This window comes from Erpetoichthys calabaricus, chromosome 5 (assembly GCF_900747795.2).
Source record: "Erpetoichthys calabaricus chromosome 5, fErpCal1.3, whole genome shotgun sequence".
Lineage (NCBI taxonomy): Eukaryota > Metazoa > Chordata > Cladistia > Polypteriformes > Polypteridae > Erpetoichthys > Erpetoichthys calabaricus.
Genome location: NC_041398.2, coordinates 68,948,366 through 68,973,935, shown reverse-complemented (window position 1 = coordinate 68,973,935; position 25,570 = coordinate 68,948,366). Strand labels below are relative to the sequence as shown.

Sequence of the window (25,570 nt, the reverse complement as noted above, 5' to 3'; positions counted from 1 at the left end):
CTCCAGTTCAAGTACAAGATAGAATCATTTACTATCCAAATGAACCAAAACAACCAACAACAAAACCAAACTATGACAGAAGAATAACAGATATGACAAGACAGAAGGTATTTTGTAAGTCTGCAATGTCTGTGGGTATGTACCTATTATATTTATTTTGTTATTCAGATTGTAAGAATCGTCATCACTCTGCTCTAACAGAAGCAGGTGAGCACAGATTGAGACATCTGGGGCCTCATGTATAAATGGTGCATACGCACAAAAATGTTGCGTAAGAACAATTCCACGTTCAAATCACGATGTGTAAAACCTAAACTTGGTGTAAAGCCATGCACATTTCAACGGTAGCTCATACCCTGTTGTACGTAAGTTCTCTGCTCGGTTTTGCAGACTGGTGGCACCCAGCGTCAACAGTGCTACTGTTCCTGTGTGGTTATCCTTTCTTTTTCAGATCCACATCCCTGACGCGGCTTTATAAATACACTGAAATTAACCACATATTGTTTATTAGTTTAATGCATCTGATTGTAATTAACCTGTAACAACATAATGGTCCACAGAATGGTCAAACTATTCCAAATACCATAACTGCTTTAGCTTTGTTACTCTCACTGCATCTTCTTCTTCTAGCTGCTCCCGTTAGGGGTTGCCACATCGGATCATCTTTTTCCATATTACTCTCACTGCACCACTCGGAGTATTTATATCATTGTATCCGAGTGTGAATCACAGCTGTACAGCAGCTGATCGGAAAAGAGAATTATCGGTATACAGCATCAAGCACACGCTGCCTCAGCCATTCGCTATTTGAACTGCTCTCATCAGACAAACGCTTCAGAGTCTTTCCTGTACTGACCTCGTGGTTCACAAACAGTTTCATCCCAAGAACTCTAAATGCACTCAATCAGTCCATCAAGTGCTCCTTGTAGAACTGTTTGTACTTATAAGTACAATTACGCCACTGTAAACTTGCAATACAGTTATAATATTGCACAACCTGAGCCACTATATAAAGCGCGTATTTACATATGATGACAATATCATTTTTAAGATGAAACGCAGAAAAATATTTTTATTATACAGATAAAACTTTAACTACATGGTGCCGCAGAGCTAGTGAGGAGCTGGAGCTTCGTTCACGGATTGTTCCTGCCTCACACTGTATTCTTGCAGTAGCTGGCGCGACACTGGAAGTATAGATGGATAGAATAATTAAACATTACAAAGATATTTCAATGTTCCTTAAAAGTTTTGAAGAATCGGCGTTCTAAGCTTACAGATGGCTCAACGTCTATTACAGAGCTGATTGTGTGGCGATTGGGTATTTGGAGAAAGAAAAGTAAGGATAGGAATTGGGGGTTAGTACGTTTGAAAGATACAGTACTTCATCGAAGGTTGCGTATGGCGCAGCAAGCATCTTGCGTGAGACATGAACAATCACTGCGCCACCGTGTTCCCATGTTTAATAACATGCTTTAACTCCTATCATCATGAAAATGATATCACGTATACTTCTCAGTACTTTAATTATTCAGAGAGTTGTAATATTACGAATGTAATGGATTCTGTGTCCTGTCGGAGGAAGAGAAAGCCCGGAAGCACATAGTGATTCACCCACATAGAAGATCAAATATAAAACAAAGCATTTAACATGCTACTTTAGTTACGATGGGATTTGAGAAACTAGTAAATTAAACGATTTTAAGATGAAGTTTATGATGTTCTAGTTCAATGACAAAATAAACTACATGATTAAGGTGGAAATTTCGAGATTAAAGTTGACATTTTGTGCTTTTTTCACACTGTGCCTTTTTTTTTCTCTTTACCCTAATAAGCTTTCATATGACACTCAGACAGTGGGCTACGTCCTTTTCACGGCGACTTTGATATCTGACCACCACTTTTTTATTTCAGGCACTGGGCAACTTTGTGAACTTGAGCTTTAGAGTTTCTCCGACACGCTATGTCATTCGATCAACTTCCTTTTGTTGTTTATACCACTGTTTAAATCAACAAATAGTACTTTTTTCTTTGCCTCCACTTGGTATTCGCTGAAATTCTTCTATTTTCCCTCATACTTTTGCCAGTGTCTTTTCACAGAAGGCTGAGCTTAAGGGCTATTTATATTGATTTGCATATTCAAAGAGGCGTAATTCTGGGAGGAGTTGGGGCGGGACAGCAGGCGCGTGCACATGCGTTAATTTTCACGCTGGCCGGGATTTATGTAGCGGAAGAACGTGGAAGCTGGTGTTCGCATGTATCTGGATTTTTTGGTGCGTAAGCACATTCCCGCTTTTGTGCTTATGTCATGTTATAGTGCGAATTCTACACATGGCGTTATGCATGAGGCCCCTGGTCTTTTGTCAGATGTCTAAGGAAGTAAATACACTGGTGAGATGTGCTGTGCCCACTACAGGTTGTCAGTGATGGCGACTAATAAATTAAAAGCTAACTACACTCTTTGTGGCATCCTTGCTCCCTGATACACATAGGAGTGTGTTTCCATGACCAGCTCCTTGGTTTCACTGATTTTAAGGAGAGATTATTATGACAGCCAATAAAAGAAAGGGTACTAGAAATAACAATAAAATGCAATTAATTTGTTACATTGCCAATCTGCCTGGAAACGGTGAATTTCAGACCATAATTCTCTCTGTTGGCTAAATAGTAAATATATTTTGCTCATTGAAATAAACAATGGCTCTACCAATTAGTGAAGAATGACAAGACAACAAATTTAACAGTAAGTGAAAATTCACACTCCTGCTAGGCCAATTCAGGAAGCTTAAGTTCCTATACCAACAAAGCTAGCAAAAACTAGTCTTTATACTGAGACTTTAATCATGAGAATCATTGCTCTCTAAATATTTGTTTACATTTTTGTATTTTATACATCTGAAATAGATATTTAAACACTATGTTTAGTGAATGGTATATACTGCATTTCCATTAGTTTACATATGAAAAACAAAATAGCAATTAGTAATCAGGAGGAACTAGTTTTCAAAAACCTGTCAATATTTATTCACAGTCCAATATTAATCAATTTTAAAGTTCATGCAGGATGCCAGAAAATTTTCATTACCTTCTGTCTATCTTTATTCCTTAATTAGATTTCCAGAATGGGGGTACAGAGCCAACCCTGGCAGCACAGGGCACAAAGCAGGAAAACATTTAGGATATGTTGCCAGCCTATTACTGGGCAATGACACACACACACACACACACACACACACACACAATCTCTCTCTGTGTATTAATTTGACACAAATCACCCATGTAACTAACAAGTGTACCTTTGAGAAATGGATTAAAAACTGAGTATTAATCCCATGCACACGGTAGGAGACTGTGCACCCTCTTTACAGACAGTGACTGGGATGCAACTGCTGTGCTAGCTAATGTGTCATTCTAATACTTTAATGATAATAACAAAAATCCCTGTAATTTTGACACATTTTTATTATTTCTCAAAAAGTAATAAGAATTGTTAAGGCTCGTGAACAGACACATCTCTCTATTATATAAAAAAAACTTGGGATGAGATGAGACCTGTTCAGAGAGACGAGATGTGACCTTCTCAGAAAGACACTTTCATGTCCCACGAGACTAGACTTTGTGCCAAGAGATTTAACCACGCCCGGGGCCGGAAAAAGACAAAGAGTAGATGACAAAGTAGAACATTGTAAAGAGGTTCAAAAACATTGATGTGATACACATGCAGTGCAGGTTAGAGATAATGGAAGTATGAAAATTCGAAAGTCTCAAAAAAATGATAGTAAAGATCGCATTAGCGCAAACAAACAGAAAATATTCATCCATCCATCCATTGTCTCCTGCTTATCCGTGGTCGGGTCGCGGGGGCAGCAGCTTGAGCAGAGATGCCCAGACTTCCCTCTCCCCGGCCACTTCTTCTAGCTCTTCCAAGAGAATCCCAAGGCATTCCCAGGCCAGTCGAGAGACATAGTCCCTCCAACGTGTCCTGGGTCTTCCCTGGGGCCTCCTCCCGGTTAGACGTGCCCGGAACACTTCACCAGGGAGGCGTCCAGGAGGCATCCTGATCAGATGCCCGAGCCACCTCATCTGACTCCTCTCGATGCGGAGGAGCAGCGGCTCTACTCTGAGCCCCTCCTGGATGACTGAGCTTCTCACCCTATCTTTAAGGGAGAGCCCAGACACCCTGCGGAGGAAACTCATTTCAGCCGCTTGTATTCGCGATCTCGTTCTTTCGATCACTACCCATAGCTCATGACCATAGGTGAGGGTAGGAACATAGATCGACTGGTAAATTGAGAGCTTCGCCTTGCGGCTCAGCTCCTTTTTCACCACGACAGACCGATGCAGCACCCGCATTACTGCGGATGCCGCACCGATCTGCCTGTCGATCTCACACTCCATTCTTCCCTCACTCGTGAACAAGACCCCGAGATACTTGAACTCCTCCACTTGGGGCAGGATCTCGCTACCAACCCTGAGAGGGCACTCCACCCTTTTCCGGCTGAGGACCATGGTCTCGGATTTGGAGGTGCTGATTCTCATCCCAGCCGCTTCACACTCGGCTGCGAACCGATCCAGAGAGAGCTGAAGATCACGGCCTGATGAAGCAAACAGGACAACATCATCTGCAAAAAGCAGTGACCCAATCCTGAGCCCACCAAACCGGACCCCCTCAACGCCCTGGCTGCGCCTAGAAATTCTGTCCATAAAAGTTATGAACAGAATCGGTGACAAAGGGCAGCCCTGGCGGAGTCCAACTCTCACTGGAAACGGGTTCGACTTACTGCCGGCAATGCGGACCAAGCTCTGGCACCAATCGTACAGGGACCGAACAGCCCTTATCAGGGGGGCCGGTACCCCATACTCTCGGAGTACCCCCCACAGGATTCCCTGAGGGACACGGTCGAATGCCTTTTCCAAGTCCACAAAACACATGTAGACTGGTTGGGCGAACTCCCATGCACCCTCCAGGACCCTGCTAAGGGTACAGAGCTGGTCCACTGTTCCGCGACCAGGACGAAAACCACACTGTTCCTCCTGAATCCGAGGCTCGACTATCCGACGGACCCTCCTCTCCAGGACCCCTGAATAGACTTTTCCAGGGAGGCTGAGGAGTGTGATCCCTCTGTAGTTGGAACACACCCTCCGGTCCCCCTTCTTAAAGAGGGGGACTACCACCCCGGTCTGCCAATCCAGAGGCACTGTCCCTGATGTCCATGCGATGTTGCAGAGGCGTGTCAACCAAGACAGTCCTACAACATCCAGAGCCTTGAGGAACTCCGGGCGTATCTCATCCACCCCCGGGGCCCTGCCACCAAGGAGTTTTTTGACCACCTCGGTGACCTCAGTCCCAGAGATGGGGGAGCCCACCTCTGAGTCCCCAGGCTCTGCTTCCTCATTGGAAGGCATGTTAATGGGATTGAGGAGGTCTTCGAAGTACTCCCCCCACCGACCCACAACGTCCCAAGTCGAGGTCAGCAGCGCACCATTCCCACCATATACAGTGTTGACACTGCACTGCTTCCCCTTCCTGAGACGCCGGATGGTGGACCAGAATCTCCTCGAAGCCATCCGAAAGTCGTTCTCCGTGGCCTCCCCAAACTCCTCCCACGCCCGAGTTTTTGACTCAGCAACCACCAGAGCCGCATTCCGCTTGGCCTGCCGGTACCTATCAGCTGCCTCCAGGGTCCCACAGGACAAAAGGGTCCTGTAGGACTCCTTCTTCAGCTTGACGGTATCCTTCACCGCCGGTGTCCACCAACGGGTTTGGGGATTGCCGCCATGACAGGCACCGACCACCTTACGGCCACAGCTCCGGTCAGCCGCCTCAACAATAGAGGCACGGAACATGGCCCATTCGGACTCAATGTCCCCCACCTCCCTCGGGATGTGGTCGAAGTTCTGCCGGAGGTGGGAGTTGAAGCTACTTCTGACAGGGGGCTCTGCCAGACGTTCCCAGCAGACCCTCACAACACGTTTGGGCCTACCACGCCTGACCGGCATCCTCCCCCACCATCGAAGCCAACTCACCACCAGGTGGTGATCAGTTGACAGCTCCGCCCCTCTCTTCATCCGAGTGTCCAAGACATGTGGCCGCAAGTCCGACGACACGACCACAAAGTCGATCATCGAACTGAGGCCTAGGGTGTCCTGGTGCCAAGTGCACATATGAACACCCCTGTGCTTGAACATGGTGTTCGTTATGGACAATCCGTGACGAGCACAGAAGTCCAATAACAAAACACCGCTCGGGTTCAGATCGAGGGGGCCATTCCTCCCAATCACACCCTTCCAGGTCTCACTGTCATTGCCCACGTGAGCATTGAAGTCTCCCAGCAGAACGAGGGAGTCCCCAGAAGGTATGCCCTCTAGCACCCCCTCCAGGGACTCCAAAAAGGGTGGGTACTCTGAACTGCTGTTCGGTGCATACGCACAAACAACAGTTAGGACCCGTCCCCCCACCTGAAGGCAAAGGGAGGCTACCCTCTCGTCCACCGGGGTAAACCCCAATGTACAGGCTCCAAGTCGGGGGGCAATAAGTATACCCACACCCACTCTGCGCCTCTCACCGGGGGCAACTCCAGAGTGGTACAGAGTCCAGCCCCTCTCAAGGAGATTGGTTCCAGAGTCCAAGCTGTGCGTCGAGGTGAGTCCGACTATATCTAGCCGGAACCTCTCAACTTCGCGCACTAGCTCAGGCTCCTTCCCCTTCAGAGAGGTGACATTCCACGTCCCAAGAGTCAGCTTCTGTAGCCGAGGATCGGACAGCCAAGGTCCCCGCCTTCAGCCACCACCCAACTCACACTGCACCTGACCTCCTTGGCCCCTCCCATAGGTGGTGAGCCCATGGGAAAGGGGACCCACGTTGCCTCTTCGGCCTGTGCCCGGACAGAAAATATTACTCGGTGAAATAAAGGAACAGCGAAAACAGACCAAATAGAGTTTGAGGATGTCTGGGGGAGAAGAGAGACAAGGCAGTGAGACAAAAGGACAGCAGCTGTACAGGCTTTTAAACATTTGAAGTGCCGCATGAGATGCAGATCACGTGGCATGGCACAGCAGCAGCAAGCCAGCAGCTGATCGAGCAAAGAGGAGGTTAAAAAAAAAAACTATTTGTTTCCCATTATAGCACCATTTAAGAGGGGTTTCGGAGGAGCGACCGTGTCTCCTTTGGCTGCGTTTGCAACGGCGTGTAGCGCAGGGGGAGTGGCAAAAAGGAAAATAAAATTCAAAATAACCACAGGGAAATAATGTGAGATTGCCATAGCTAGATACTCTTGTTTTGTACATTAAATTAAATTTATAAATTAAAGTATTTTCATGTCACTGATACACGCAGCTTTTCTGTGCTACCCACACACATACTGCAACAGAGCAGACTGTGTACATATTGATCAAATCTCTCACACCCCACCACTGATTGATTGACAGATAATTTCATTTCTTCTTCTCTGAATTCAGCCAACAACACTAAATTGACTCGGTGTAAGGTGTATATGTGTGTTTGCGTGTGAGCTCAAAGAGGAACTGACACACCAACCAGGTTTGCTTTGTAGCCTGCACCTGATGCTGCCCATGTGATGTCAAAACAGTGTGTACGTAATTATAGCATTACACCAGACTCAAGTCTGACAGCCTGAAAGCAAAATATCAGACTGCTACTCAGCACTTCAAAAGTAAGAGTGTAGCCTGCAGAACTAAAAAAAAAATAGTTTAAAACTATGGCCATGGCAAAAGACTAAAAAAAGGAAGTAAAAACAATTAATTGCTGTTGCACTAAAAACATAAGAATTTCACTGTACTTTGTACACAAGACAATAATGACCTTATAAGCCTAGAAACATAAAAAGTTTTATTTACAACTAAACTTGTTAAAATAAGGCAGCACTTGAAAGACGTTCAATGGTTACTGCTGTTGCCTTACAAATACCACACCTGACTGTTCTCTTCTTGATGGGTACAGTCCATATGTACTATGTTTTACCCTCCCTTATTCTGAACTCATAGGTGTTATGTAAAATGGCAATTCTAACTTGACCACATGTAGGAACGTGCTTGGTATGTACTCGGATCCCATTCAGAATTCTCTGCTGCCCAATGCTGCACACACAGACTCTGACCCTCGACAGACTTCAAATGGATTGAGTGGGTGTGAGAAGGTTATTTTATATTATCTATAACATACTTAACAAGTGCCCATTTCACATTTGGACATAAGTAACTTTTAATTGAATGGTTTCATGGAGCTCTTTTCCTAATAGCAAAAAAAAAGAATAGTGCAGTCTGTGGTAAAACTATCAATACTTTGGCTGGTTTGGAAACTGGCAGATTACTTGGTACACAAAAATACAACTTGCCATTTAGTTTTTCTAAAAACAATTTGCCTTGGTCAGCGCTACAACATCTTTATTTAGGTCATCTCATTTTATTTATATACTCAGTACTTTAAGAGATAACTTTTAGGTTAGATAGTGAAATATCAGTATACACAGTCCTCAGGAGAAAGGATGCAAATCAGGACTGTATATTATATAAGCAGCAGAGGATCAATCGGTATTAGAAGTGGCCATCCATCCTAGTGGACATTTCGGAGCATTACAAAATTTTCTAGCATTTTGCACTAATTTCATTTTGACAGAAATGCTGTTCATATGTTAGTAGATATGAACTTGTGCATAACAACGGGATGATGCTTTCGTGCTAGGGATCAGGTAAACAAAGCAAAATATGGCACTTTACCTCAGAGTGAACTGCCATTTTAAAAAGACTGTCAAACTCAATGCATTTTAATACATATTTCCTGATAAAAGACTTTTTGTAAGAACAAAGGTATTTCTTATCCAGCTCCCAAGCTTAATAAAATAAACCAGGTAGATTCCCTACCTGATTTTTCTTAGTAAAGTGCGAAAAGGCCTAAAAAGTTCTGACATATCCTCAGGCTTTCGGTCTAGGTTCAGTGGTCCTTCAGAGTAGACTACAAGCCCACTATGAACAAAAAATATATATTAATGCAAAAATATAAATGTTTACAAATCTCAGAATAATAGAACTCTTTAAAGTCAATAGTGTGTTTTACTTATAGTAAATATATTCATAATTATAAATGTCATGTCTAAAAAAAGACCTCAATAAAAGGCAAAGCATTGTCATTGATTAATTACTGAAATACATACCAAACAATAGCGAGCCTTGGAATTGTAAACATTAGTGCAGGTTCATAGTCATCTATCATGTCTTGTGTGAGGTATCCAAGCTTTAATGCCCTAAAAAAAAGACATACACCTTTAGCTCTGAACATACTTTTACAGATAACCTCTAATACTATTTTATATTCCCACATCTGTATGAATACATCATTGGGTTTGCATTTAAAAAGATGCCACTATAACTTAAAACTTGTTTCTGATTTTAGAAACAGTATTACTAGTATTAGCAGAAACAGTAATGATAGTATTTGCATCTGGTGCGCCATGCAAAATATATACCAGAGACAAAGCAAGGCAAAAGTAGAAAATGTCACATAATTTGTAAACATTCTGAAATCATCAGTAATGTGAAAATGTGTCAATTAAAACAGAGCTATATACATATTAAGAGCAGAGTTCAGCAAAAAAAAAAAAAAGTGACGTCAAACATTAAATAGAGCCCACTATTTCCAGACAGCACTATGACTCTGGTTTTTCATTCTCACAATGTTTTAATTAGCACTTAATCAGTGTTCACCAGACACCCAGGAATAGACCAGTAGCACTCTATTTAGCCTACTGTGATGTTAGTAATTTAATCAGTGATAACTGTACTCGTACATTACTATCTTGAGCTTTATAAAGTGAACATTCTCATGGGCTATTCATTTAGTGGACAAGTGTTTGATGAAGACAAACTTCAAGAAACAAAACATTCACTGTTTAGGATAGCCATCTGCTGGTTAAGTCAAAGTAACTACATTTGCAACACCTGCATTTACTATTACTTTTTTTAATAGCTCTTAGTTTTAAAACCATCTGTGATCATATGTGTAAAGCTATTGGTTTAAAGATCATAAAAGCAACATAAACATTATGCACTATATTTTATTATTCAATCGGTTTGTTGGTATCCTGCTGTACTGCCATTTTTAAATGAAATGTGTTGCAATATTATGATAGATGTTTGAATATCTATGTAATTTATTTGTTACTTAAGAAAAGATTAGTTTAATAAAATAGTCAGTTATGGAGCTCAGTGCCTGTTTCATATCAGGCAGTTGTACTGTACATAGCATTAAGGGCAAAAAAAGTTACTTCAGAACAGTGAATGAAACCAACATAACAAAGATAAAAGTTGCATCCAATGGGTTTTTGGTCTTTGATTTGTTGTCCCACAGTTAATCTTTCTATCAAGTTTACTCTGTTTTTCCATGACCATATAATAAATTGTATTTGCTTTTTTTTTTTTTTTTTTTTTTTTGTTGTTCTTTATTTTGCCTTATACAATTTCTTGTATTAGGAATTTGTTAGTTTTCGCATACCCCTTGGGGTCAGAGTGCAGGGTCAGCCATTGCACAGCGCCCTTGGAGCAATTACAGGTTAAGGGTCTTGCTCAAGGGCCCAGCAGAGTAGGATCTCTTTTGGCAGTGACGGGGATTCGAACCGGCAACCTTCTGGATACCAGCGCAGATCCTTAGCCTCAGAGCCACCACTTTGTTGTTATTTAAGTTGTTATTAACTGAAATTAACAGTTTTCCATTAAACTGCCAATAACCACATGGCATTGAGAAAAATAAAAGTAATTTGCAGAGTCATGAAAGTCATCTTTGTCAGCTATAATGATTTCATTTTCATTAAAAATTAGGAAATATCTCACCTTTCTACAGTTTCACAGAAGAGTACTATTACTTCCTGTTGTACATAGTACTCTTTGGGTGATTTCACTGGCACCATAGCAGAAACGTAACTAAAAAAGAACATGGAGACAATTTCAATATGTAGGACTATATACCCTTGAATGATCTTGAAAGATTTTCATATGCTGAATTGTTACTCAACAGTATATGAATCAATAGAATCCATTCTATAATGCCAAATGCTTTTGTAAAAAGCACCATGACTATACAAAATGTGTCAATGAGAACAGATCATACATAAAGTACAAATAATTAAAAAAATATATGCACATTGATATTCTGTAACACTTACTAAAGGCTTTAAGCGATCTTTGAGCAAGCCTAGTTTTTAAAAGTATACTAGTTTTTCAATATTAATTTGCCACCTGTAGTTATCTTTTTTAACTTTGGCCCACTACTCTCAGCAGAATGACTCCAACTCTCTAAACTTCAAAAATCGCAAAATATACTTACTTAATAAATATATACCAGTAAATCAAAAGAGTTTGTGTATCTCTAAAGTGATTATACATCAACATAATGTTTTATTTTTGTTTTCTGGTTGTTTTTAGATATGAATACAGTGCACTTAATAAATATATATACCAGTAAATCAAAACAGTTTGTGCATCTCTAAAGTGATTATACATCAACGTGATGTTTTATTTTTGTTCTTTCTGGTTGTTTTTAGATGTGAATACAGTGCTCTTCATTGATGACTTACCTACTGAATTCTAAAATGCTCTGTGTGGATTTTAGTTTGCTGTCTGACTAGATTCAGAACAAAGGTATTATTTTAATGAGAATATGTGACTGTCATTTTATTATACTCAACAGCCAAAGCCTAGAGGTTCAAACTATACTGACTTGCTCACAGACAGAGAGGATTTCAGCATAGTGAGCTAGCTGAAGCAGAAGAGATTAAAGGGAGGTGGATTGATTTACACAGACCCTTGTAAAGATGTAGAATCATTCTGCCTTTCCTGGAGTGCTGCTGCATGGTTACACTCTACCACAGCTCATGTGTACCCAGAGGGCAATAAAAAGCCAGAAAGTGATTTTGCGTAAATAACTAGAGAACATATTTACATCAACATTTCAACAAGGTTGTTTTTAATTTCATTTGAAGATGACATCTGCACTCAGAAACAGCCACATGCCCCAAAAGTTAATTATAAGCAGAAAAATGCAGGCATACAGAGTAGTAAAATGTAACATTGTGTATGGCCTGTTACGTGTAAAGTACTCTCAGGGAAAATACAATAAATTATAGCACAACTAATTCTGCCTATATTCCTGCTATAAATATTGTGATATAATAAAATGATTTAGGGCAATATTTTAACTCCCTGAATCTTAAAAAGACAATACATTTCTTATTTTTTAGAGGTTTGGAAGGTTTGAAGTTGGGCTATTTTATCTTTACCCTTCTGTTCTGATACAGAAATGTAAAATAAATGTATCATGTCTCATTCATCTGTTAATTCTTTGTAAAATTTATTTTTTTTAAACTGTGGTCAAAATGTTACAAAAAATGAACTCCTCTCCTGCATTTAAGGGAAGTAAATGTAAGCAATTAGAGACCATTATGGCCAAGGCCACTGTTTACATACTACATCTGTCAAGTATAATGAGATAGAAGGACAGAGTAATTCTTACCTGAGCTCAAACTCTGCAAACAGGTTGTCAAACTGTTTGAGTGTCTCCTTCATTCTGTCAGTGTAGATGCTAAGGTCCCGCAGTGACTGGTCGCGAATGATGTTTCTCACTTCTTCCAGACTGCGGGTCAAGTCTTTGGCTAGAGGACGCATTGCCATGGACTCAATCTCTCGGTTCATGATAATTGAGCCTGCTGCTAAACACTGACCAAAGAAATCAGGAAGAGAATCAGTTAATCTGAAGTACTCCATAAATGGAAAGTTAGACAGCTGTACATCCATTATTCTAAAACCCACTTAAGCCCATTTAAGATTGTTAGGAACCACATCCTATCCCAGCCTCATGGGCACAAAGCTGGAAATAGTGCTACTTGGGGCATTAGAAAACTGTAGAGCCCACTCATGAACACAAATCGTATTCAGGCCAATTTGGAATCGTCACTTTATTCAAAACTGAAGGTTTAGGAATTTGACTCCTTTGGAGAGGTTTTAAAATTTTGTTTCTGTAAAATAAAGCCTGATCTAGAAACAAATAAATGAAAAAAATCACATTTCAAAATAACTAATAGTGACTAAGCATCTCATTAATGACAACATAGCATTACTGTCATAGCACACTCCATCTCGCTGCAATGACCCCCCGAGGATATAATTTAGATCAGTAAAACAGGGATGGCAACTCCACATATCTTAGGGATTGTCTTCTTCTTGTTGTTGAAAAAGATGTTCAAGCCCCATGACACATCCAGTTACAGAAACATGTAAACTCAGAGAGTCCAGCACAGTCTGGAAAGGTCTATAATGACATTATCAGGTTGACAGTTATACTCTGACTGGGAATATAAAAGGCTACAAGTGAAGGTGGATGGCAGGTCACTTAGCCTAATCAGTTGAAAGGAATCCTGCTTGAGTGACATCTCCAGGCATACTGGAGGGAAAACAAAGAATATTCCAGAAGGGCAGGAGAAAGTGGGAACACAAACCCATATGTTCTACTATAAAAATAAATGAGCCAACATACATTTCTCTTCATTCTTCCATATTGGAGTTACTTCTTACTTATGCAGTTATTGGAGTTACTTCTTACTTATGCAATTTGTTTCAATACAACTTAAAAACAATTGCTACAATGTTACTACAGAGAAATTACTATGTAATGTAAGCACAATTGCAATGACGAACACCAAACTAAAGTGTGACATATATTTTCTCCTTGAGCAACTACAGTAACAATTCAGAAATCAGCTTTTCCCATTTAAATCAGTGTTTTTTCTGTTGCATTGATATTGTCTGTGAAATTTGAATTAAAAAAGTTTTTTTCTAAAGTCACTCATTTATGCAGATGCTGCTAAAAATATGTAGGTAATTTCAAAAAGCTGGCATAGGTTTGATACTTCTAGCAACACCTGCAGAATACTACAAAGTAGTAGTGAATTTTTGAGTCATATATGAAAAGAGAAACAGTATACCCTTACCAATGATAGATGAACGTTATGAAGATAACCAATTCACAAAGAAAACCATAGGCCTCTCTTACATCTGCACCTGAGTTAGCATGTGTTTTGCATCTGGATTAAATCCAAATATAATTTAGCCACATTACATTATATCCTGGCATTTAAAACACATCATGTCTTAACAGAGATTTGATGCAAATCTGTCCACAGAAAATTCAAATCAGTTCCTAATTATGAGTGTGTTGTATGAAGAAATAAAAGGCATTTGCATTTACATCATCCATTTCTAACACATTCAGAATGTGGTCTGAGTAATCCGATCACAATCCAGACACTTGTGCATTGTTGTGACTTTTAATGTGGTACCTATGTATCCCTACAATGATCAGATTGTCAAAGAGGCAGGATACAGACAGGTGTAAAGGGGGCCTATTAGAAAAAACTTTTCTTAACTGAAAATTGTTTGAAGAAAATAGTTTTTAATTTCACATAAACACACTTTTACACTTTCACTTATCCTTGGAAAGGTAGAAGGTTAATTTTACTAATGATTCCAAGAACTAAGAACTACCAGAGATATATATAGAATAATTATATATATAAATATAATTCATTACTCCATTCCCAGGACTGGTCAGAAGTTAGACACCTTTAATTTGACATACATTTGAATGGTGCAGGTTATCTCTACCTGGCATGGAATACTATTATTGTCCTTCATCCTTCATTGTGTCTTATTCTGGTTACATATTGAACCTTCCATCATTTCCCCCTCACTTTCTTATGAAGAATCTCTTTACTCCATTTAAACCCAAGCGCTATAGGCATTCCCTTGGTCCTGTCGTCTGTTTTGTCCTTTCTCTTGACATGGTTGGAGAGATACATTAAACTTACTATGAAGTGGCATACTTGCATTCAAGTTTTACACTTTATTGTGCTACAAGTCGGTGGCCAGTCATGTGTTTACTCTTTTTGGCATATTGCAGGACTTAGTGCATTTGGTCACCTGTTCAGCGATGCTGGACTCCTTTTGCCTCTCCAGTACCATTTTAATATTCCTTCCTTGTCCTTTTTCTTTTATTTAAAATTTGATAATTAAGACCTTGTGGGATTTCTCTCTTCAAGTTAGCTTCCTTACCCATTCTTTCACCCATTCTAAATGTCTAGTCTATAGCATCAGTATGGCATTACATAATTCCAGCACAAAACTCTTCCCTTTAGTTTGCCTTTACTTCCTGTGCTTCACCTGCCTGGGAGATTATATTCCATAATGTATAACTCTGTTCCCAAAATCATAATTATGAACAAACCCAATACAAATTCCTTCACATACTTTACCCTAATCTCCATGAACAGCATCTGATCGTTCTTGAACCAAATCCTCTTTGTCACTTTTGTCTTCAGGGCATCCCATGCAGATTTCTCCACATGTACTGAACTCGGTCCTCTGCTGTTTTTTCTTTTCTAGTACACAGAATTTTCTTTCATCTGTGATATTACTCACCTACAGTCATAAATTCTCATCCTTATGATCAGCTTTCCCCACATATCACCTCATGCAAGTGGAACTTTATCTTTCTAGGCCAGCCTTGCTACAAACTCCTTCAAGTTAAAAATCCAGAGAGTCTGTCTCCAATGATAACTGGGTATCTTCATTTTACAATTGGTTACTTGTTAAGGTGTCTGGATCTCAAATTAACAAAGCATCTGTGAAAACAACTGAGGGCTCACACTGTTGAATTATTTAACATCTGGGATATTTGCTGCTTGCAGACACTCCCCCTTTTTGTTCATCTTACTTTGACTAGCCATTGAACCTTTCTTTCCTAATAAATGTACCTCTGTTACATCTGTTCTCCCTATTTCTTCACAAACCTTAGGTCATTTGTTTTATTTGCCTGCCTCAGATTGGGCCAGAAGGTTCAAGGAATTATCATTAGAGCATGGCTTCTGTTCTATTACTAATCCATTTGTTATGCTACTGGATTATTACAAATGTACTTTGAGGTTTTTTCAGTTAAAGAAGATGGAAGATAAGGTTGTTACAATCACTAATCATGGCATAGGAGAGTAGCGACATATTGCATGTTGATTACCACATGCCAGTAGAGCAAATTATGCAAATTGTAGTCATTGGGTATGTCAGACTTAGCGACTACAATGCTGTTCTCATTGCCAGACTATATCAATTTACATGTCTAAAGATCAACGGGCAGGTCAAATTTAGTGATTGTGCCAACCTTCCAGCACAATCATTGCTTGCCTCTTTCTGTAACAGCCAATAGCATGCTGCCTGATGTTGCCAGTGTTGTATGAATGGTTAACAGGCACAGCAAGTTCAGCACCAATCTCTGCCTTTTTTTCCCCAATTTTCAATTATGTTGTGCTAAGTACAACACAAGATATCAGACAGATGAACTTCTCTTTTGTTTGTGAGGTCCAAAAAACCCACTTTCATTATTCCTTATCACTGTATTATATGCATTGACGTCCGGATAAGCAATCCTTGTTTGTCAGCTGTGATGCATACACAACCTGTCCCTACAACTAAAGACAAAATCAAACCCATTTAATATTCCTGAAGTGAGGTCCAGACTATTTACAGAGTGGTGCTTGGTTAGTCATATTCTCAAACTGGCTTTCAAGTGAGCATGCTGCTGACTGCATTCAACATGGTAAGATTATGTAAATGAAGGTTTTGACTAAAAATCACTGGAAAAAGTAATCTAATATGACATGGCTTTAAGGATTTCACTGTACTTTGTACATGTGACAATAATGAGCCTATAAACCTATATGTTTTGTATGGATCTGTTTAATTTGCTATGTTTGAGAATATTCAATAAACAACTGACCATAACAAATGTTGCTTAATGCCAATAACATCCGGTATCATGGAGTATACATTCAAGATACAACACAAGTTAAAATGTTAGAGTTAATTGTTATTCTACACAAACACCATCATTTTGTCATCTACAAAATAGTAATATCCTTATTAAACAGTTATTAGGTAAACTGGACGATACAAGTACCTGGGAATTTATGCTACAATAAGTATATTTAAAGGTTCAGGAGGTGGATGGATGGACAGATTAAAAAGGTTACCAAAAAAAAAAATCTGTCATGTGACCTTCAGTCTGCCTACACCTAATTACATTCTGGCTGTAACAAGTGCAAATCAGACTTCTCTCAGACAGTGGTTATATTACACTTACATGGAAACTATTTTATTAGGTTAATCATCAGGGCGGCATGCACTACGAATCTGTTATTAGAATAAATAATGCTCAGATACTGTAGACATTGTTGTGCCTTCACCTTCTACTCGCAATTATTTTGCAATGTAAATGCAGTTACTTAGGAGCACAGGGAGTCTGAGAGGGGTCTGAAACACAGGCCTGTACCACATGTCAGGCTAAATCTCTGAAACATGATCTGAAGCCTAATACACAATGGCAAGATTGAGTTATCCAGAATAAAGTCACACCATTAACTTGTCTGAAGCTGGGCAAATTTCCCCTTCTTGATAAATACAAGACCAGAAAATGAATATTATGTAACATTTGACCTCAGGAGTAGATTTCTGCCAGGGCGCACATCTATATTGTGACACAAAATTAGTATAGTGAAAAATAAAACCAGGTCTACTGCCCCATCTTCTGGCCAGGACACCTGTGAAAGACTGTTGAGGCACAGAGGATACTGCTAGTTAGGAAAGAAACTTCATAATACTGACGAGGAGTTACCTGAAGAACTACTGATCAGAGGCTTTTAATGCCTAAAGCCCAATTAGTGAATATAATTGTGAATAATCAAGCTGCTATTCCAGGCTGCATGTTGTTTAAAATCAATAAAGGGAGAAATCATATTACAATACATTGCAGCTCACAATACAGTTCCCAAAATAACCATTGTTACAATATAATGCTTGCAAGAACCACAAACATGAAGGATGGTGGTACAGTAGAAGGCAGGAACCTGGACTCAGTTCCTGGCAACAATGCAATCTGTGTGGATCTTTTCCAAATGTCAAAGATGTGCAGGCTGGATTAGTTAGCATCTCTAAATTGGTGAAGACCTGGTATGTGCCTATACACTAAAGTTTGTTTTTTGCTTTGTGCCAAGAGAAGGGCAACAATCCCTTACAAAACATTACTGGATAAAGCTTGATCAGAAAAGAATATACAGCCAGATACAATGCCTTGTGACAATGGCATTAAAAAAAAAAGACTGAGTGATCAAATGTTTATGGTTCAATTTTACTGTCTTCACTTTCTAGTTAATTATGGTGACAAAAGAACATATATGAGCGAATTGCAGCTTATTTAATAAAGTTCCTTATTCTTATCAATAGTTGGCTTTTAATATCACTTACTTGTCTGCTTACCACACCTCATTTATCTTTTGCATTAAAATTTAATTCTTGCTGGCAGCTTATTTGAGTTGACCCTGACAAGGAACATTATTGCCATTTATAACGTGATAAACCATGTATTAAACTTAAGATAAGTGTGATGGCCTGTTTATAGAGATTACAATCACAAAAATGCCAAAAGGAAATGAACAATGATTAATCAATGAACTCTCCGGAAAGCAGCTGGGATGTGCTCTCACTCCTGCTCCTAAGTGAGGAGGAAACGCCAGATTTATTTATAATGGGGACAGCCGCTATATTACAGATAACCTACAAACTGAAAGCAAATTTTTCATCCTAGCATTTTTATGTGTCAGCTGCAGTGCACTATGCTGATGAAAAGGTTTAAAATGGCCAGCTTTTTTGGAGTACCAACAAAAACATTTTTCATTATACTATATGCTGCATTCGTTTAAACCCAGATGACTGGAAAATATGTCTCAGTACTACATTGCAGGTTAACAGTTTCTTTAGAGTGAAACAAGATTTTCTAAAAACCAGAGGATACTGCAAATCCACTGTTCACAGCAGTGTGTAAAGTTTCAAATGCTACATTATATACCCTGTCATATTAAGCTTGTCTGCTTCTGGGTCTCAATGGGTTTTTTCAATATCAGTCTTACTGTACAATGCAGCAAAATACTAGAAAACTGATAAGAGAACTATAATAAAAAATATTTTATTTATATAGCAACTTTTTATAATGATCTAGTACTAACTGATAGATAAAATACAGACAGCAACTGGTTCCTCAGTATAAAAACAAATTATACATACAAAGAAAGGATAAACACTGCACAAAATACTTAAAGAACCCAGTAAGTGACCAAGCACTATGAAAATACTCCTTTACCTAAAGATAAGACTAGTTTGTGCAACGGTCAGTAAAACACAGTTTATGGCTCAAAGGGCACAAGACAGACTGGCACATCAAAAGTATGTAATACAAGTAAATGGGTGCAGAATCACAAACTGTATCCTAAGTGCCTTACAACTTCAGAGTCATGGGTTCAAATCCCAATTTGGACACCACCTATGTGGAGTTTACATTTTCTCCCCATGCCTATATGCATTTTTCACAAGGTGCTTTCTTCTCACATGCCAAAGATGTGTAGGTTAAGCTAAATAACCCAATAAAAGTGACTGTGGAAGTGTGCATGAGTGTGCCCTGCGACAACATGGGCGGTATCATGTCTTGTGCTGAATACTGCAGGGTTATGTTTCAGATACTCAGCCCTGGAATGACTGGGTTTAGAAGAACCACTGACGGAATACAGTATATATACACAACAAGCTAAAAGTTTGTTCTTAAGTCCTACCTTAAAGGACACAAAAATTATATATTTTTTATTTGTAGCTGACCCCATATTGTTTGTAGTTATGCTTGTTAAAAAAAATTATAATCCTATGTTTTCACAGAAACAAAATTTCTGGCGCTGTAGGCTTCAATGGAGACTAGAGGGGGCCAATGCTGAATAGCAGCAAACCATATCAATACATCCAGGAAAAATAAAAAGTGTAGTGCAGCATGTTCATGAGAACTTAGGTACTTGAATTGAAGTAAAGAAAGACCTGCCTCCCCATAATTGACTGGTCAATAGCCCCATCTTCAATTCAGAGCTCTTCATTTTTATGTACTACTTTAATTTTCCAGATATATTTATTTTACAAACAATAACATTTGACAACAATAAATGTGTTTTGTGCATTACGAGTATACAACTGACGTGTGGATTATGCAACACTAAATAATTTTTTTATGGATGTTTAAAAACTGTTTGATGCTGTTTAGAGTTGGCCTCGCTGGTCACCATTAAAACCTATATTATCAGAAAACATGAAAATAAGATTTTGCTCAGTCATCACTACAAACAAAATGTAGTAAGAAACATAAAAAAAACTTTCTAGTGGAGAATTCCTTTAACAGCAACAGATTACTTTTTTAAGATAGATTTTTTCCTCCAAAGTTGGAGCCGCTGCCTTAGTCTGTTGTGTGGACTAACACTAATATTGTATATAGAATATGCAAGAATCACAAAATGAAAGCCTAATTGTCACCTCTAAAACATTTGTTAAATTCAGAACCTGTTTGTGATGTTGGCACTTCTAGATGACAATCAGGCTGCAAACAAAGCACTACCAGCAAAGACAGCTTTTTATTCAATAATTTTAACTAGGTTGCGCAGTATGCCAGTACTGAAAAAGTACAGAAAACAAATATTTTTATAATGTTATGGTACTGGCATTTCGGGAACTTCAGTGCCAGAAGTAAACAGTAGTTTTGAACGACCTTGTGTTCAGCTCTTCTGAGAACCATAAGAACACCAGAAAATATGAAAAGGTAGAATAAGCAGTAGACATTCAGGAAATTGTTATTTGGTAGAGTTAGACATTTCAAACTTGTCTCAAAAATCTTCAGCAAGATTTGTTCCATCACCTGTATTAAAAAAATTCTCACTAAACTCGAGCAATCTTTCTACTATTATGCAGGAGTTACCTATAAGGTCAGGGGTTAACCTAAAAGAAAAGGAAACACTGTTATGCATAAGACTCTGATCCCCAGATATAATTCACGTTCAAGCTAATTTGATTGTCAAATTGACATAACTTTTGTATTTTGGAGCATCCCTCAGATCTTTTGTTCAATATATTAAAATTATTTTACCCAAAACACACTTTCCTGTTTACCAGTTGCAGAAAAAATTGCTGACGTTTTCATATTTTAATGCAGCGCTATAACCATGATTTTTTCACATTTTTTATTTAGGCATATGCATAATGCTTGTTAATGCTTAAATCCCATCAGCTGCTGGTTTACTGCAAGACTTTTGTAGATGATAAAGAACTCTACTTCATATTCTCCTGTTTTTAGTATGATGGCACCTTCTAGTAGCAACACAAACTGTGTGTTATTTGTCTGAACAAATACTGTAGATCTACCAGCGCTCATGCCTTACTGTTACCTGCTCCTGCTTGATGCCCTTTCAATGGGAAGACTTTCCGGGTACTTTCTGTAGACCCCTCATCTGAAGCTAAATAATTCCAACTGCACTTTCCTGGCTTGGGATAACTGTACTATGAATATTCTATGCATTTAAACTTCTAAATACCTTCAATCTACTGCATGGAACTCAAACCCAATCTCAGCTCTATTTCACCAAGTGACAATATGACCATTGTATAAGTGAATTAAGGCAAGACAGGAAGTGACCTCAATCCAAACTAGTAAGGAGTTCTACAGGATAAACACACAACCTTACCACAGGGTGAGAGTTCTCTAGTATGCTGAAAGGTAACAGGTAGGTACTTAATTATATTACTAATGGACCACCACTAGTTGTTGTCCCTTTAAATAGTGATTGGAGTTTGGAATCAAGAATCAACACTAGGTATACAGCCTTAGGATTTGTGCACAGCAATTGTGACTCCAAAGGTGATTAGTCCTTCTTTGAGCTTGGCCAGAAAGCTTCCCCATTTCCCACCAGTCCAGTAAGCATGGAGTAAGGGGTAGAGTGAAAAGTAAGAATTCAGTGAGTGGGAGGTCAATGTGAAAGAAAAGAAAAGTGGAGGGAGGTAATAAGGAAGTGGTATTTGAAACGTGGGAAAGTAGACTAGCCATATGGTAGGTACACGTTGTGGACCTAAGACTTTAGTGGTTTGTATATTCTCTCACTGTTTTGTGTCCTTTCTGGATTGATATACAAATTTGGCCTTCTTGTTGAACATTTGGGTTTGAGGATAGTACAAGACTGATCCCTGAGCTCATACATGGTATAAAGAAGAAGCAGAACAAGTTGAAAAAGTTTTCAATGAGAAGCATCAAGCAGCATATCAGTTTGAGGAGCACATTGCTATTCTATGAATGTACTTCACTGATTTATAAAATTAACATATCTTGGAGTGCAAGATTTTGCAAGATATAAGCACTCATTTTAATAGCTTTGTGGTTTTGCTGTTTAATTTCTTCATTTTGAACAGCAGTTCTTTTCTGATTTTGATATTATCTCATCACATTGTTACTAATTAATTAATTCTACTGTTCCAAGCATGAGAACACCAAATTTGGAATGCTAGAAAAGAAATGAATTCACTCAAGACATACCCAGAGAAAGACTTCACAACTGGATTGTAAATATTCTTTATGTCCTTATGTCTTGTGCTGAGATGTGAAACTCAAGGACCATGGGCTGGATCCAGCCCTTGGACATTCTTAAAGTGGTACACTTCATCAGTATTCAAAACATGCTACATAAGGCCTACAATGACCCCCTTTAGTGTGTGTTTAATATGTAGATTGTGCCCATTTATATGCCAGATTACATTAACACCTGGTATTAAAATGCGTCTTCAGTGTCCGCAAGCATTTATCTGCACAGCACAGAGCACAACAACTAACCTGTCATCAGAACTGAAACTGGCTATACTCATAATGACCTAACAAGAAAAAATTAATAGAAGGAGACTAGCCATACTGCCATAAGGCACTTTAGTGCTTTAGAATGATGTCAACGATATGATGGTCTCATGAAGGAGATGCCACTGCATTAATTTTAAAAGCTGCCCAGTATTGTTTCTGGCCCTCTGAATATGACACCCCTGGACTACAGTTTGTATTTTAACCAGTACCACCAAAGGAATAGGATTCAAACCTAGGATACTACAGCGATGATGCAGTAGTGGTAAACTTCTGCCTCAATTAAGTCAAACAATGTACAACTTTAATAAAAATACATGTTCATATAACTGTTTTGATCTTCTATTTATGTACCCATTGAATTAACATATTTAATAAAACATAGGCTCTTTGGAAGCACTACAAGAAACAAGATACATAATACACAATAATCATTTAATAGGAGTTTATTAACCTTACCTGCATGTTTGTGGGATTTAGGGGGAAAACAAAAATGCTTTGTTGGAAGTAAATGAAACTTAGCAATATATGCCAGGGTCTAGTGTTCTGAGTACATTTTTAAGTCCCTGTTTTTACACTATAAATAAATGGAACAAATTTCCTTAGCAATGTGATCTGTTATAGAGTTTGTAATTTCGTTCATGTTTTGCTTTTTTTTTCTCCATTCAGGCATCCACTGGCAAATGACTTAGTGATTGAAAATTAACTTTTGTGTCATGCTGCATGTCACAGTAAGTGGCGGCTCATCTTTACAGACACTCGTATATCCTAGTGTGGCTGTTCTTGAGGTGTGCAAAAAAGGTTACTTATGTTGCCACCTTTTGCATCAATGTGCCTTCAGCAAAGTTTACATATTACATTAATGTGGTCAATGTAAGTAATTTACAGATTCTCTTCTCTGCTTCCCATTACTGATCGATACAGAGATAACATTTTTGTTTTGCAAGCGCGCACGTACACTTGACACTGAGAGCATGTTGTAAGCTGTTGAATTTGTGTTGTGCATAGATGAAGTTAGATTATTATTATTATTATTATTTAAAGAGCTAGCCTATCTACCTAAATTCTGTTGTGTTATTTCTCTGAGATGGACAGCTAAAACAACAATATTTTATAAATAGATTTATAATTCACGCATAAGAATAAAGGTTGCCATTAAATAAAAAATCCTTATTATTGTATGAAATCAATACCAGTATGGGCAATATACCACACAGCACTGCTTTCCATTCATCCTTCCTCTCTCTGAACCCACTTGGTCTAGTTCAGTGAAATGGGGAGCCATAGCCTAACATGACATATTTGGGTGCAACAAAGAAATTTGTCCTGGACAGGCTGACAAGTCATTCAATGAGCATGCTTTCTGTTGGTAAAGTAAATTGTTTTATGGGTTAACTTTTAATAGGTCCTGCTGAAGCAATATTAACAAAAGGTTCTATACAGACATAATTATTTAAAGTCACAACAAAGAAAAAGTTTTGAAATAAGAATACATTAATTTCTTGATAGCAGTATCTCTGTCACTAGTTGGTTTCTAGTAAAAGCTCCCCTCAGTCTCAGTCCCAGAATACCTTGATTATCATCTCTAAATTTATATGAATATTAAAAATTAACAGTGTTTTCTTTTGTTTAACACACAAACCACAAAGCATTTTAAAGATTTGGAATTTACACATGATGTACTTGTGATCAATATTTCACATTCTCATATGGAGAAAATATTTTTTTTCTGAAAAATTGATCAGTTTTTAGCATTCTATAATTTTTACCTGATGTTAATATGAATTAACTGAAAAGAAATGGAAATGCCTATCAATATTCAACCTTCACCAATACACCAGAGAAGATGCTAATCAGTGCCAATGTAAGTCACATTCAATATAACAAAAGAGCATTTAACAGAATAAAAGCTAAACTCACAAAAAGAATGGAGGAGGTGAGCATGGTAACATACAATGTATATGCAACATAAGGCATTCTTTTGATAGTTTATTGTACAAAATTTTAAATAATAAATGACTTTAAACTGAAAAAAAACTCCCATCCACACAATTTCTGAATCTGAATCCTACTCTGAGCAGTAGGAAGGTTGGCAGAATTTCTTTATCTTTATATATAATATGCTACCGTGGCTGTCCGTTTGTCTGTCCAGGATTTTACATCACCTGTAGCACGCAAACCGTTTGACCTATTGACCTGAAATTTGATACACATATACTAAGAGATGTCTACTATTCGCTTTCGGTGTGATGACTGATCTCCAAGGTTATTCCTCTTTTCATTTTTATTTTATTTTATTGTAGAATCAACTTTTGGCAGCGGCCTGCAGGGTGACTGTGTGGCACATGCGTACGGGCGCCATTCTCATCCCTACCATCTTCGTCATCAGTTCCCCTACCTCTTCATATCTTAATTAAATCATTCCTGTGCCAAATTGAAGACATACGTGCCAGCTAAAGTGAAAAATTAAAGAAAACATACTAAGTAATTGCAACACAAACACTGACTTAATCAATTTTAACACAAAAAGATGCCAACGAAAGAAGAGAAGAAACAGGCTGCTAGGGTGGAGAAAAGAGGAGCTGCTCAGGAAGCAGCAAGTGCATCAACCTCTGAGCAAACGAATTCTAAACGTACAAAGAAACTATGAAAACTATGAATGCTCAAGTCAAGTGTATTCACTGCATGTTATCGTGCACTGGGCCATTACTGGTTAATTAATAAAATCTCAAAACCAAAGGTAACATGAATAAATTGAAAAAT

General features: G+C 38.6%; 1 protein-coding gene and 1 long non-coding RNA gene across 3 annotated transcripts in view; one reads left to right on the top strand and one right to left on the bottom strand.

Moving 5' to 3' along the window:
• The window catches only part of zfyve28 (zinc finger, FYVE domain containing 28), a 469,608-nt gene that overhangs the window by 124,580 nt on the left and 319,458 nt on the right, over positions 1-25,570 (bottom strand). For both annotated transcript variants that reach the window (XM_051928387.1, XM_028801634.2), the window contains exons 4-7: positions 12,521-12,723; positions 10,843-10,932; positions 9,171-9,260; positions 8,881-8,982 (exon numbers count right to left, since the gene is read on the bottom strand). In XM_051928387.1, the coding sequence (XP_051784347.1) occupies positions 8,881-8,982; positions 9,171-9,260; positions 10,843-10,932; positions 12,521-12,723 (485 nt within the window). The remainder of the gene's footprint in view (positions 1-8,880; positions 8,983-9,170; positions 9,261-10,842; positions 10,933-12,520; positions 12,724-25,570) is intronic.
• The window catches only part of LOC127527967 (uncharacterized), a 174,909-nt gene that overhangs the window by 13,391 nt on the left and 135,948 nt on the right, over positions 1-25,570 (top strand). The window lies entirely within an intron of this gene.